The sequence below is a fragment of the Acipenser ruthenus genome, chromosome 17 (assembly GCF_902713425.1).
Source record: "Acipenser ruthenus chromosome 17, fAciRut3.2 maternal haplotype, whole genome shotgun sequence".
In the NCBI taxonomy this organism is placed as follows: Eukaryota; Metazoa; Chordata; class Actinopteri; order Acipenseriformes; family Acipenseridae; genus Acipenser; species Acipenser ruthenus.
The window spans coordinates 6,265,494-6,280,523 of NC_081205.1; the positions used below are offsets into that span (position 1 = coordinate 6,265,494).

A 15,030-nucleotide genomic window follows, 5' to 3' on the forward strand; every position below is an offset into this window, starting at 1 on the left:
GAATGGTTTCGCTCAGCATTTAATAAAACAGCACAGAAAATAAAAGGTTTGAAACACAAAAACACGGGACACGGCACTATATGCCAAAATAAAAGGACAAACAAAACGAACTAAACAGTGCACAGACACAAACACGGTGAGTGAAAACACTATTTACTTTATATTTACGTTCTTCCGTTCTTATTATTTAGTTTCTCCTTCTCCACACTCGTTCTCCACTCACCGAACACCAACCACCAGTGAGTGAAAATGTGTCTCTATATATACTGTTGTGCTGGGATTCAATTACTAATTAATTATTCACTTGAATCCCAGCACGTGAATTAATTCTGTGCAACCCCGTGCTCACATATACATTTTACCAGCACGTGAAGTGATGTGCCATCCTCGTGCCTAAATACAAATCTACACTTTTTAAACACACGTGAAACACAGACCCGTTTATATCCCATGTACCAATCTATACACCAACATTTACACACGCACGCAACATACATACACAGAACACACAAATGCACACAGGGGCGGGGCACTTTGCCACAGTTACCAAAAACTGAAAAATAATGTACATTTCAGAGTTATACAAAAAGGCCTTTTTCAGGGAACAAGTAATGGGTTAACAACTTACAGCTGTTCTGCAGCAATGGAAGTAAATTAAGCCTTGAAAGTTGATGCTAACTATTCCTACAGGTGTCCCAACTTTTGTTGATTACTTACAAACCCTCTGTCTGTATAAAAGCAGTGTTGGAACAGACTGTGTTACTACACCCTCTTAAGCATTATTTGGACAGTATTGTACTGCAGGAAGTAGTATATTGCTCTCATAATGGCGAGAAAAAGGCAATTAACAAAGGAAGACAGACAGACTATTATAACCCTTAAAAGTGTAGGTCTTTCCTTTAGAGAAATTGCAAAGAAAGCCAAGGTGTCAGTGAGTACAGTTTCCTACACCATCAAAAGGCACTTGGAAACTGGAGGAAACTCTGACAGGAAGAGGTCTGGCAGACCCAAAGCCACAACAGAATCAGAAGACAAGTTTCTGAGAGTCAACAGCTTGCGTGATAGGCGGCTCACAGGACAACAGCTTCAAGCACAGCTTAACACAGGTCGAAGTAAGCAAGTCTCAGTTTCAACTGTGAAGAGAAGCCTTCGAGCTGCAGGTTTGACAGGTCGAGTGGCAGTAAGAAAGCCATTGCTAAGATGGCAAAATAAGAAAAAGAGGCTTGCCTGGGCCATGAAGCACCGCCAGTGGACTACTGAAGACTGGAAGAAGGTCTTATGGACCGATGAATCAAAATTTGAAATCTTAGGTTCATCACTCAGGGTTTTTGTACGCCGTCGAGTAGGCAAAAGGATGGTTCCTCGGTGTGTGACACCAACTGTCAAACATGAAGGAGGAAGCGTGATGGTCTGGGGCTCTTTTGCTGGATCACAGAGTGAGTGGCACCCTGATCCAAAACTGCAACCACAGCATTTTGCAGCGCCATGCAATACCCTCTGGTATACGCCTGGTTGGTCAGGGGTTCATCCTACAGCAAGATAATGACCCAAAACATACCTCCAGGCTATGTCAGAACTACCTTAGAAGAAAAGAACAAGACGGTAGGCTTCAAATCATGAAATGGCCAGCACAGTCTCCAGACTTAATTCTTTATTCTAGTTTTTGTTTCTCAATATATTTCTCTGGCCAGATGCTTTTTGTCATTACATTACATTTATTTATTAATTTTTTTTGGCAACCCGCACCTCCAGCAGAATGCTGCAGTTGTAATCTGGTATCTTTTCGACCTGTCCCTAAAACACATCTGCAGAATATATTTGTATTGTTCTTTTATACAGGATGGACTTGAAAAGCCTACAGAATATTGACTCCACACTCCTACTAGCTACAGTTTAGATCTCTGACTGGGTACATAAGCAGCAGCCCATCACAGTGCTTACAATACTGTAAAAAGCATGAACAGAAAGGATAAGTATGGCTTCACAGCCACAATAACTGCTCTGTTATTTGGAGTTAATCAGAGGGAAGAGACGTTATGGTAGTGCTGCATTTGTGGGACAGTGTTTGTGAGATAAGACTAAAGAGCTGTTTTGAATATTGGTTAAGATGCTTAATGCTTAATATGGTGTGAGTGGTAGGTAGTTTACACCCAGCCTCGTCCAGTAGCGCCACAAGTCTGTGGGAAGAGTCGGTTTATAGTCTTTACCTTATAGACTAGTACTGTATTTTCCAGTGTCTTTTTTAGTACCGTATGTGGTTACAAAATCTGTTTCAGACACAGTATTAAAATTATTATTATTATTATTTATTTCTTAGCAGACGCCCTTATCCAGGGGGACTTACAATTGTTACAAGATACCACATTATTTTTTACATACAATTACCCATTTATACAGTTGGGTTTTTACTGGAGCAATCTAGGTAAAGTACCTTGCTCAAGGGTACAGCAGCAGTGTCCTCTACTGGGGATTGAACCCACGACCCTCCGATCAAGAGTGCAGAGCCCTAACCACTACGCCACACTGCTGCCCATATATCATGAATAAAGCGGTAGGGAGCTGTTGTCCAGAGTTTCAAAGTTACACAAACATTGCTCTTCTGGATCACCCTAGACATGCAAGCTTTATGACAATGTTTGCACTCAAGTTCTTCAAAACTCCCAAACTTCCAAGCTGTCTGTCTGCAAGCATGAGCACACATGTAGAAGGAGCTCTAGAACATCACAGTGAACATGACCTGTCTCATCCACATTTTTCTTTGGGTTTATTGTACTGCATGTGTATCACTGTTAACAAACGTATACTTGTTATAATTATCAGATTGCCCCTAGGACACTTAACCCACTTTGAACTGAACCTTAAAAAATATAAAGGAATTGAAAGTTTTCTGAGAACATCATTTTATTTTTTAAAACAGCACTTTTCATAATTCACAATTCAGTGCTCCTGTCTACAGGGGTGCAAATCATTTTGAAAATTGGTGTTAAACTGTTTTGAAAGTGTAGCACCAGAGAGCCTACTGGTGCTAAATGATCAAACCTCACCCTAATCAAGCTCCCCTCACAACAAACCTTCTCTCCTGTCTATGTGGGTGGGTCGTGTGAGTAGTCCAGACCCTACGGTAATCTATCATCATCTAGGGTTGCTAAGGAATGAAAAAAAATAAAAATAAAAATGTAATCCTGCTGTCGCTATATGAGGTACCCTAGTGCTAGAATATAGCACCAAACACCACATTTTCACCCTTGTGTATACATGCACTTACTTTTTGTAAACTGAATAGTGATGTCACCTCTTGGCTTGGTCTCTTGGAGTGAAGGTAACCTCCAGGTAACATAATTTTAGTGATAACTTCAGGGCACATCAAGCCAAGTGAATAAAATCCAACAGAAAGTTTTTATGAAATGTCTAGCATTTTTATTTTTTTCTTGTTTCAAGGGCCTTTTCAATTTTTTTCTTGTTTCAAGGGCCTGTTCTTAATTCAAAAGAGTTAAATGCTGCCTCCTCTTTCAGTCTGACATTTGATTTGGCAACAGCCTTCTGCCGCTGTGCTGCCAATGAACACTTAATGACACGTGTTTATATCAAAACTGAACTGTGTCATGTTATCGCAGGAAAACAGGATTTGGAATCCCAAGGAAAATGAATAGCAGAGTGATTCCACTTGTCAGACATTAAATAAATAATATACTCATGCAATGCTTATAAAATGTTGAATTTCTCGTTTTTTATTTTGTAAAAGTCATTTAGTTTATATACATTGCTTATCCAGTATTTTATTAGTTATGGTCAATCTTTCAGTAATTCAATTGGATTTAATGATGTCTCCTTTAAGTTATTTTGCATTCCTTTGTCCCTGAGCACTCTTGGAGTATTGTAATTACCTCCTATCTGTATTGGAAATGTTTTTTTATTTTATTTTAAACTCTATTTCAGTTAATAAGCCCCCACAGACTAAGTGAAATAGAGGCTCTAGAAAAGTGATGCTGTGTTTCTTCAAAACGTAATTAGGTACAATTTAAACCATAGTTTTTTGGGTTTTTTTTACCTAAGGAAGGCTATTGATTGTTGGTAAATCCAAGGTGTATCCCTGATGTCCTTTGCTACATGCACTTAGTACCTGTTACAGCAAATCCTTTAAATTGGTTGAATTTATCCAGCATCGTGACAGCTTTGCACACTGCAGCAGTACATGAATTCTTAAACCGACAGTTTTATTGAAAGGTGTGGATATATGTTTTAATGTGTGTGTTTTTTTTTTAATGGCTGTAACCTTCTGAAGCAGAGTCTAGGCTTGTGTATCTCATTAAGTCTACAGAGCTTGAAATCATCCACTGGTGTTTTTAATGGGGGTGTATTAAGGCCCTGAACATAAAACATCTGTTCTTGGAAGTCAGAAAAAAGGATATGGTGGAAAGAAGTTTGCTAAATGGGGACTTTCGTCACAGGCAGATAAGGATCTGTAATCATTTTTTAACAAAATAACTTGTCTGGAGTCCTCAGATGAAAATGTTGGCACCAAGATTATTATTTTCTGGTCAGATGGAACTGGGACAGTATATTGCAGTATGACAAAAAGCATTTCAATATGCAAAACTGACAGACGTATTATTATTTTCACAGTGTAGCCCTAAGCACCTCACGTTATTGCATCTAGTAGTAGGAGACTGATTGAATACTAAGAGGTTGAAGTGAGGTCATACAAGGGAGGGGGATTGTTACTGGTGAAAAGAATTATAAAACAATTATAGCAACAATTATTATTATTATTATTATTATTATTATTATTATTATTATTATTATTATTATTATTATTATTATTATTATTATTATTATTACGTTTCTTCAAAAAAAACCTGCACATGTTCAGATTTTTACTTTTAAAATATCTTTAATGGCAAACAAAACACAAACAATGTATCATTTCACATATTACAAACATGAGGTACATTTGAAACAACAGGAACAAGAAGTATATGGAATCTGTTCAGTACAACTCACTGTACGCGACAGCCAGAGACTGCAGTCAGGGCAAGAACTCATTTCAAAATGAGAAATTTAAAAATGAGGCAGTTTAACATTTCCACTGTCATGAATACTGGGCTCTTCTCGGTACAATAAAATGTTTAATGCTAAAATTGAAATAAAAGTAATATTGATAATGATAAAAATATAATGTTTCTCTCATCTCAATAAGGGACTTAATATATAATATATATAGTTTATTTCTAAATATTTAATGAAAAATACTGTACATATTTCTAATTTAGCCCTGATGACCCCATGAGCTGCCCCTCATAGCTCTGTGAGATTATTTGTGGCACAGCGTTTGCGATTGTCAAATTTTATAGTGTTTTTGTGGTCTAATGTTCACTTAGGGCTATGCTGAGACCACTAAATGTATCTGGCCAATTTGGATTCAGTGAGATTCAAGAGGCAAAATATATAAAAGGCTAGTGATTTAGCAAGGTGTCACATTCAGTTATCTCTTTTTAAACAATAGAAAACAGATCTTTGGAAATGCTAAACTTCCCCTTTATCGGGTAGAAAGAGTGGCACATTAAAGAAGAAAAAAAATCACAAATTATACATTCAGATGGATCAGATCCGATCCAAAGACAAGGTTCTGGATCAAGTGGCTGCAAAAGAAAATGTTTTGTCTGTCAATATTGATACCAGCAGGTTCTCAGATAGTAAACGAAACCGTGTGACGATCATTTGTATAATACAGTGCTCCCCGTTACAACGCTGTAGTCAGGAGCCATAGTTAAGAGACTGTGCTATTTGTGTTCTTCCTTTTAATGAGAATACTAGTGTTAGTGTAATGGCATTATGGGGCAAATGGGAGCCATGACCGTACCGCCTTATAACCTGTTCCGCAGTATAAAGGGCCACCTTATAAAGGGGGAGCACTGTAATACATGAGGCAGCAGGCACCACTGCTAGATAACTCACTGTAGTTGGAGTTAGGAGTCCCAAGCTGAAGGCTGTGTTGAGCATTACTGCTAATATGATATAAGTACTGGGGTTTTCAGACAGCCAGAGTAACTAGATTCTACTACATTTTGATGTTTTGTTATTTCTGCATTCTCCCCTACCCCCACCTCCTCAAACTCTGCTGTAGGGCGTCACTGTTATGCTTCAGGTGATAAGATCCTACGCCAAATGCCATGTTTGCGATTGTAGTACTATCACTCATTCCTAGGTTAAACTTGCAATATGTGTTCTTATCGTTATCTTCGTCCTAAATTAATAGCGGACTAATTGGAGCATGTACAGTAAATGTGTGAAAACAGTATACCGTGGAGGTAGAAACTAATAGCAGGGCACTAGCAAAGATTACAGCCAGCAGATTAGCCATTCAGCACAAACCATTTTTACACTTAGTACATTGTAAGTCCAATGCTTTATTTATTTTTTACAGAAATATTAAGGAGGGGATTTAAGCAATTACATGAAATACAGTTGATGAGTAATTGGAGAACAACAGCTGTTTAAGTTGAAATGAACGGATCAGACATTTTGAAGTGCTTTTTAACTATTCTTTTACATTTTTCTTACTGATTTTGAACAGGTGTTTTCTACTTGCTTAAAAATTGAGGGCCTGGAAGAAAGCTGTTTTAAAATGCCTGGCATTAAGCACTACTATCTCTCTCTCTCTCTCTCTCTCTCTCTCTCTCTCTCTCTCTCTCTCTCTCTCTCTCTCTCTCTCTCTCTCTATATATATATATATATATATATATATATATATATATAATGGCTGGATCACCAACATTTGTTTTTAGATTTATTTTTGTCTTTGAGCTGCAGTTGCTAATTACAGTGGTTTTGCACAAGATAAGCACAACAGCCAGAATAATGCAATCAACTTTCATGTCTGGGCAAAGATTACTGAGTGGGCAGATTAGATATTACCAGCACAATGCCAGTTGCTGGATGTGCAGTTGGCATTACTTTAATGAGCAAGTAAGTGCCTTGTTTTTTTACACCAGTTTCATGTTTGATAAGCGGTAGTATTATATTTGATTTCTAAACTCACTGAGGTTATCAAATGGCTAATAAGCCGTGACATATATAGAGACCAATTACCACTATTTACTCCCCATTTAAATTTGTGATACAATTAAAATGTACCTTATGAGCTACTATTAAGGTTTATATTGAAGTGGTGTGGCGAACATTCCAAAAACACACGTGGGGATTGACAGGGTGAGATAACCCTGTGGACAAGCTGAGACTGGAGTAACTGGGATTACTGGGGTGCAAACTTGGTACCTTGCGCTTGCCAGCTCAGCATCCTAATAAATGTACAAAAAAATCAGACTAGTTTGGAAGGGCAGTTACAAAGCTAAATAATTGCCTTATGTGCACTACCTTCTTTAAACCAATTTCAATTTTATAAAAGCAACTGTTTCTCAAAGAGTTTGAATCCTCATATGTATTGCTGATACCAAGACAGAAAAAAAACAGTTTCTCTCAGGTATAGAATAAACCACTGGACTGTAACTGCAGTAAGCAGAACTTTTTTTTTTTTTTTTTTGCAAAGAATTGTTTTTTTCAATCAATTAAAAAAAAACCAAAAAAAAAAACCTTGTGGTTTTGCAGAAAATGATTCTGTCATTTCTCTTCACACTTGGAATGCTGCAGACAGGTCCGTCATGAAACTTGTCAATTGAGTTCTCTCCTGGTGATAAGAAACCTTTTTTTTTAGGTAAGTAAAAGGTAAATTTAATTTCGTTACTGTCAAGGTAAACAGACTTCTCCATTCAACTAGGTCCTCATTTGACAGGTGAACCTTTTGAAACTATCCGAAGTCTCACTTTGACTTACCAGAATAAGATCATTTACAAACCAGGGGCCCAAAAAATACAATCTTCTGACGGCTCTAACTCAACTTTTAACAATCACCAGCAACTATTTTTTAAACCAGTTGATGTTGAGAAACCTGCCTATAGCCCAGGAACTGCTTCTTTGCTGGGAATGAGAAATTCTTGTAAAATTCAGAGGCATTACATCACATTAGATGCGTGCATCTGCCTGAGTATTATTACTTAGAAAAAACTCTATCATATATTGCATATACACATATTTACATATGTACCTTATATAAATTAACATTGTGCAACTAGGCTTAGAGATTCATAGATATTTTTTTTTTACATTTCCAAAAATGAATATTGTGAACCACACTTCTTTGACGTATCACAGAATTACATAAGTCAATCATTTTCTAATGTGATATTTGTTACCATTTTTTTTTTCTTAAGCATCCAAAAATAAAATATAAACTATTAATTAAAACTGAAGGTTTAATTACACAATATATACACTTTTTTGAGGTGGTTATGGTGAGTCTTACACCTCCACTTATTTCCATTTTCCAATGTTGCTTTTATTTAAACATTTAGCACAGTAATATAACAAGATTGTACTGCTGCTCAATACACATACCACCAAGTCTTAGTTTTATTTACCATACAGCTACTTTATCATTTTGAACAGTATAACTATTTATTTCTTCCAGATTTTAACATGCATCTAATGTCAGGATGCCTTTGTTGATATACAGCTGCTATACTTTTTATTTACTGAATGTGTATTATCAACTTCACAGCGTGAAATGTGTTGCACAGAAGAGCTCTTTCTCTGCAAAAAATTGATCTGGCCGATTAGTCCTGCTTCGGTATGAGAAGTACAAGAGGAGCACCTGGTAGTATGGCCACATCTATGAATGGGAAACATTGAGGAAAATGGATACAGATGGTGGTGCAAACCCTGCGAGATACAAAAAGCAACAACAACAACAACAACAACAACAACAACAACAACAACAACAACAACAACAACAACAACAACAACAACAACAACAACAACAACAACAACAAAGCAAAACAATAGTGAATCACCAAAGCTAGAGAACAACAGCCATCAACTGGATTTCTGATAAATGACCCATTTAGATTTCTCAAGATCTAGGCAAAATTTAAGTAACATATACTGCAGTACATACATCAATGGCTAAAAGTTGTTTTTAACATCCTGTAATCAAACAAACTACAAAATTAAATTGTAAAAGTCTACCAGAAGCCATAATAGTAGTACAATATTTTCACAATGTCATATTTTTCAATATGCAAAGTGGTATGTAATTCAATATGTTAAAATCACATTGGTTAATTGTACAGGGTGATGTAAAATTTTAGGCCATATCTGCGCATATATATATATATATATATATATATATATATATATATATATATATATATATATATATATATATATATATATATTACTTCCTCCCCACTAGATATACTGTAATTTCACGTAAAACGCTGCCAACAATCCAGCTGTAGTTCTTTTTAAACAACCCCTCAGGATAAGCTGCAGATAGACAGAGGCTGCTTGTATAGTATATGAAAAATCATGTTATTTTTCAATTAAAACAACACTACTACACTATTCATTTAGTCTATTCTTATCATTATACAAACAGCTCGTAAAGACAGTCAGGGCAAATTATCAGAAGGCTGAGTAATGAACCGTAAAGCAAGCAGTGCTGGATAAAAAAGTTTAGGACCTCTTTTCATCTTAACAAGAATCCCTTTCACGAGCATATGAGGAGTGCAACAACTAGAAGGTATTCAAACAGAAGCTAAAAAGCATTTGTTTGGCCTAGCTTATTTTTGAACATTATTAACCATATTAATAGGCATATTTGTTTGGTTTGTGATAAAAACATTTGTCTGTTGACCAGTGCTTTCAAGCACTCTGTTTAGCTTTAGAAATGAAACGCTGTATGTTATAGCTTAGACAGAAGTGACAGGCACTGGAGAGATAAAACTACTTCCCTCATGTCAGAACTAGTAAACTGAGCTGTCAAACAACATGTATTGTCTCTGGACCTAAAGAGATGTGAACATTTCATGTTTTCATTCATTTGTTCTAAAGATTACAACCCTGGGTTAATCCACATAGATGGGACGACAAATAGAATATAAACACCCCACACTATCACTGTGTCGCTTCCTTTGAAAAAACACCTCAAGACCAATTTCAAGACTACATTTCTCTTAAGACATAACGTCAACAATCGGCAGAGCTTCCTCTACATTACCTTCCACATCGAAATGATAATGGTTTAATGTTGTCAGGACAGCTTTAAATAGGAGACCTATCACAGTGTGACACACCATACCTCTCTAGGGTTTACCATAAACTTTTCTTCTAATTCCACTTGCTTCTTTTTGTTCATTATTTCTCTTTTACTTAATATTGTTACCAAGCATAACATTACTTATACTGTATCATGCACATCCACTTACATTGTAGGCTTACTGCAGATGGCTAAAAGCAAACTATAATACCAAAAATCTGTTTATATTTTAGGGTAAAAATAAAAAATTCTGTAAAAAAAGGCACATATTTTAAAACTTGATCATGCTATCATCCAATCTTTGAAAAGAGCAGTCCCTAGTATAAATTAAAATAATATTAAAACAAAAATTGTATTAAAAATATAAGCAAAACAAAACCCACAAACTTTGGCTCATGACCTTATTTGCTAAATTAAATTAAAAACAAACATGCGATGCATTATCTGTGACCCCCTGTTTTCTTCACTCAGGGTAGAGGTGTCCTACTGATAGGATTCCAGGACTCACAGTTTTTTTTTTGTTTCCTTAACATTGCCAATATGAAAATAAAACCTGCTGGACTGAGCTGTCTTGACCTCTTTAAAAAGGTGCAGTATCTGATTGGTCATTGTTTGCCAGCTCTAAGAGTCTCACATTCCCTAGCAGCAAGCATACGATGAATCTCATACAGTATCCAGAATAACACTCGCCACGGAAACCATTCTCAACATTCAACAGAGTTCAACAGTAAGAGTTGCCTTTTGGCTTCTGTGTGAAGTAGTGACCAGACATGAGTAGCCTGAGCATGTGACTACGGTTTTGGGATTTAGCGTATCTGTTATATACTTTCATGCCATAGTGTGATGATAATTCAGCACATGCAGTTATCTTCTCTCCGGCTGAGAGGAAAAAATCATTCAATTGAATGATATTGGCTTAGACGAATTTCCAAGGGCTTTTACAGAAAGATATAGACTTCATTGAAGACAGTCTTCATATTGGTTGATATGTGGATTACCATTGTGCTTGTCTGCTCTGTGCTCTCTCTTCCTTCTTCCCTTTTTCACATCTGAAAAATAATACTGTAGAAAGCAATGTTGCGAAGGCAACACCACAATAGTATGCAATTAAGGAAGCATACTGTACAAAAACTGGAAACTGTGGCAATTAATAACCACTATTAAACATATGTAGTCCTCTCCTTAATGTACAGTAGCCCTAAATCTGATAAGATTTCATAAGACTTACCAATTTTTGCTGCACCTATCTGTACCTCATAGGTTAAACTATGAACAGAGTTCTGATGGCCATAGTCGAGCAGGCAGCCTAAGTGTTTTACCACAAACAAACAAAAAAAAAAGCTGGGTCCTCTTGCAACTCGTGAAACTTCTGTCACCATCTGATAGCTGCTGCTAAAAGCATTATTATTAATTTACATTGTTTCAGTTCTTAGTCAACACTGCAAAGCCATGGTTTTCCTCAATTCGGCTTCTTGTTGAATCCTCGATTGTTGCAGGCAGTTCGACAACACATTGTTAACACTTAATTCTGAAAAGCCGTCTTCAAAAGGCAAGAATACCTTAATTTTCCCAGCCAGGAAACTGAGGCTTGCTTACAGCATACAGGCCCCAGCCAGGCCCTCAGCTATTTGAATTGTTTTTTTATTTACTCTTGGAAGTTTTGCTCCCCACCTCAGCGGCAGGTCCGAAGTTGCTGTCGGCGTTCTCCTGAGGAAACTCGCAGCAGTGCATTTTCTCAGCCAGGCTGATCTGCTCAGTGACCATGCTGCTGCAGCTCCCTTGGTTATTCTGTGTGGGAGCCTGCAGGCTGTTCTTGGTCTTGTCCGTGCCATTTTGGTAGCTGCTCACCAGCTTGTGTTTCTCACTGGCAGGTAGGGCGGGTACACTGTTGCCATTCTTACCATGTGACGGTTGGCTGTAGGTGTGCCGGTACTCCTCTTCGATAATCTGGCCCAGCTTCCAGTGCTTCCACTTCTTCAGAAGCTCCGACTGCACCTGCAAAGGGAGAGGGTAGGGTTTCAGCATGTCAACCTTCTCCTAGCACAGACCTATTGTTAGACGATGTTGCAGAAACCTACCTGTAGACCATAATGTTTCACATCCAGAGCCAGATAAGCTTTATTAATTAGACTTTGATTTTGATGCAAAGTTTCCCCATTTGTTTTCTTTGTTATAAATAATAATAATAATAATAATAATAATAATAATAATAATAATAATAATAATAATAATAATAATAATGTCACTGTACTTTATGTTTACATAACATATAGATCAGTTGGACAAGAAATTATAAATCACGTGCCATATTTCTAAAGGAGCTTAAAAGACTGTACAACACTGTTGTTTTGGATTGTTTTCAATTGTACTTAAACACTGACATTTCTGTTTGGCGGCCAAATGGTGCATCACATAGTGTCTCTATCATAGACATTTTTCCTTTGCATACCATCCTCCACATCCCCGCCAGTGTTCGCAGAGCTCTGATAATGTTGTGCGAATTATGAATCATCCTATATACCTGGATGTGTGTGTCAGTCTGGTTCTGGAGATAAGATATACAAGTAGAACAGTACTTTTTAAAAACATCTATTGTCAAAATTATACAACGACAATCTACAGATCAAAGAGGTGACCCCGCTCCCCGCCTTGATAATAATTTCCCATCATCCTTTGCTTGTTGTTAGGGACCCTGTGTCTTCCCCGATGGTGTTAGATACCAGCACCAGGTGAAAATAAATAATAACAGTCTGCTGTGTTTTCTATTACTGGCCTCCCCATAGACAGAATCACCTTTGCCACTGTGCCAGAGTTATCTCCAAAAACATAGAGAGAGAAAATGGAGTGCCTTTAATTTGACTCACCTCTTTATTAACAAAACAGTACAAGATAGCAACCAGCAAGCCCTAGTAGAAAAGGAGACAGGACACAATTAGGACACAAGAAACGGATGGAAATGTCAGTGAGAAAAAACAAATGTAGTTGCATACTGGTAGAACTATTGTATTGATAGTGCCACACACAATGATTGTAATGTACAAAAAAAGCATTTAGCAAAATGTAGTGAGGCTTCTTGTTGCCAGACTCAGACTCTTTACTAGATCATTGGTTCTTTTAAAGATGCAAGCCCAAGATTTTGATGAGCAATCCCTCTCATAGTGCAGTGGTACTAGCCATGGCAGTCAGCCACTATTGCAGAACAGTTTGAGCAAAATGAAGCCTAAAAGTTGTTCTAAAATGCCAGTAAATTAATAATATTTGGGATTTATTACAATTGTGGTACAGATTAATAATTAAAATGATTTGCATGGAAAGTTAGAAAATACAGTGAACGAGAGGCAGACTCAAAGTAGAATCCCCAGTGAAGATCAGACACAATACTGTTGTATTTTTTGATCGATTCCCCTGCCGAGTGGGGTAATACACTAAGTAATCCTGCATTGTTCTCATTGCATGTGCTTTTCAAATGGTGTCTTTGAAATAGCATCAGGTTGCACCTGGAAGGAGCTGAAGAACAGCTCAAAGAAGAGCTTGACATGACGCAGTGTGCCCTTGGCGTGCTCGTCCATCACGAAGGCGAACACCACCTCGTGGATCCCCAGCAATGGGATCAGGATCAGTGTTGACTTGGCCAGTCTACAGGGACAGAGAAACAAAAGTTAGAAACGCTTAGAACTGGTCGCCTCAGCATTTGGAAAACCAAAAACTTTGTGCTTGAAAAACACAAACAGCAAGCATTAGACTCACCGGAATTTGTAATCCGTGTATCGCATTTGGTGGGCCCTTAGCTTTGACACAAGAATTTCTATTATTCGGATGAAAATTAAGAAATTGATCTAGAAAAAAAGACAGATAACAACAAGATGATTAGCTTCTTAGCTTAAACATGGCTAAATATTTAAGATAACTTGGTAACCAAAGGGGGAATTCAATCAATATATACGAATGAATGCCAAACCTTTATTCAAAACAGGCTTTAAATAAAGTGTGAATTCATTTTTTGTGAACAGGGCCCACAGACAGGGATTTCATTTTATTTAATTTTTTATGGTGCAAACCGAACCAAAATCAGACCCAATTAGGTATATTATGAAAATTAAACCAGTACTGGGAGCAAAGTGAACTTGATGGGGGCTGGAGGTGGCTTGTCAGGCTAAAGAAAATTAAAAATGAAATAGAGCTGCTATCGGAGGATATGAGTGAGGCAGGAACGGTTTTAGCCTGTGTTGGAGTCATTGTACTGTAAAGGAAAGCGTGGAACATACTGGAGGGGATATGCAGATAAACTGCAGCAGAAAAAAAAAGAGTGTGAAAAAAGCTTTCAGATCCTTGCATACAATGATGCAGGTCATAGCAAAGGACCAACAGAGGCGGCGTTCTGGCAGCTATCATCCTTTAAGGGCCCCCGGTGTGACATGATCTGATACTGAACAGGCCCGTTGCAACAATAATGCACAGAATAATCTCTGATATATTACTGCTGTCTGCCAGAACTATGCAGAAATAGAGATTCCGAGATACAGATTGAGCAAAACACATTTACACATAAATCTCAATTGTGAGTTTTTCTTCTGTAAATGAATGCATATTGAAGCATGCTTTAGGTAAGTGAAGACAGTGAGGGGAGTACACGGGAAAGCTCTGTTTCTTGGCAAAACCTGCATTACAAAAATGTTCTTCAATGGCAAAATATAGAATACAATGAGAATGCAACAGCCCTGTGGAGCAATGACAGCTCTAAAATAGATATTGGGGTTAATCTAAGTGATCTAAACAGAGATTTAAATACCACCACAAAACTGAGAACCAAGATTATTAAAATCAAACCACTAACAGTGCAAGTCTCTTAGGTCCAGAGGTTCTCAAACATTTAAAAA

The 15,030-nt window shown here is 37.3% G+C and overlaps 1 protein-coding gene across 1 annotated transcript in view; it reads right to left on the reverse strand.

Annotated features, from left to right (window-relative positions):
• Positions 1 to 4,877: 4,877 nt before the first annotated feature.
• LOC117422920 (glucagon receptor-like) overlaps positions 4,878 to 15,030 on the reverse strand; it is a 55,147-nt gene continuing 44,994 nt past the window's right edge. Inside the window, exons 11-14 of the mRNA XM_034038163.3 lie at positions 13,901 to 13,989; positions 13,651 to 13,789; positions 13,018 to 13,059; positions 4,878 to 12,148 (exon numbers count right to left, since the gene is read on the reverse strand). Coding sequence (XP_033894054.3) covers positions 11,795 to 12,148; positions 13,018 to 13,059; positions 13,651 to 13,789; positions 13,901 to 13,989 — 624 coding nt within the window. The 3' untranslated portion in view covers positions 4,878 to 11,794. The remainder of the gene's footprint in view (positions 12,149 to 13,017; positions 13,060 to 13,650; positions 13,790 to 13,900; positions 13,990 to 15,030) is intronic.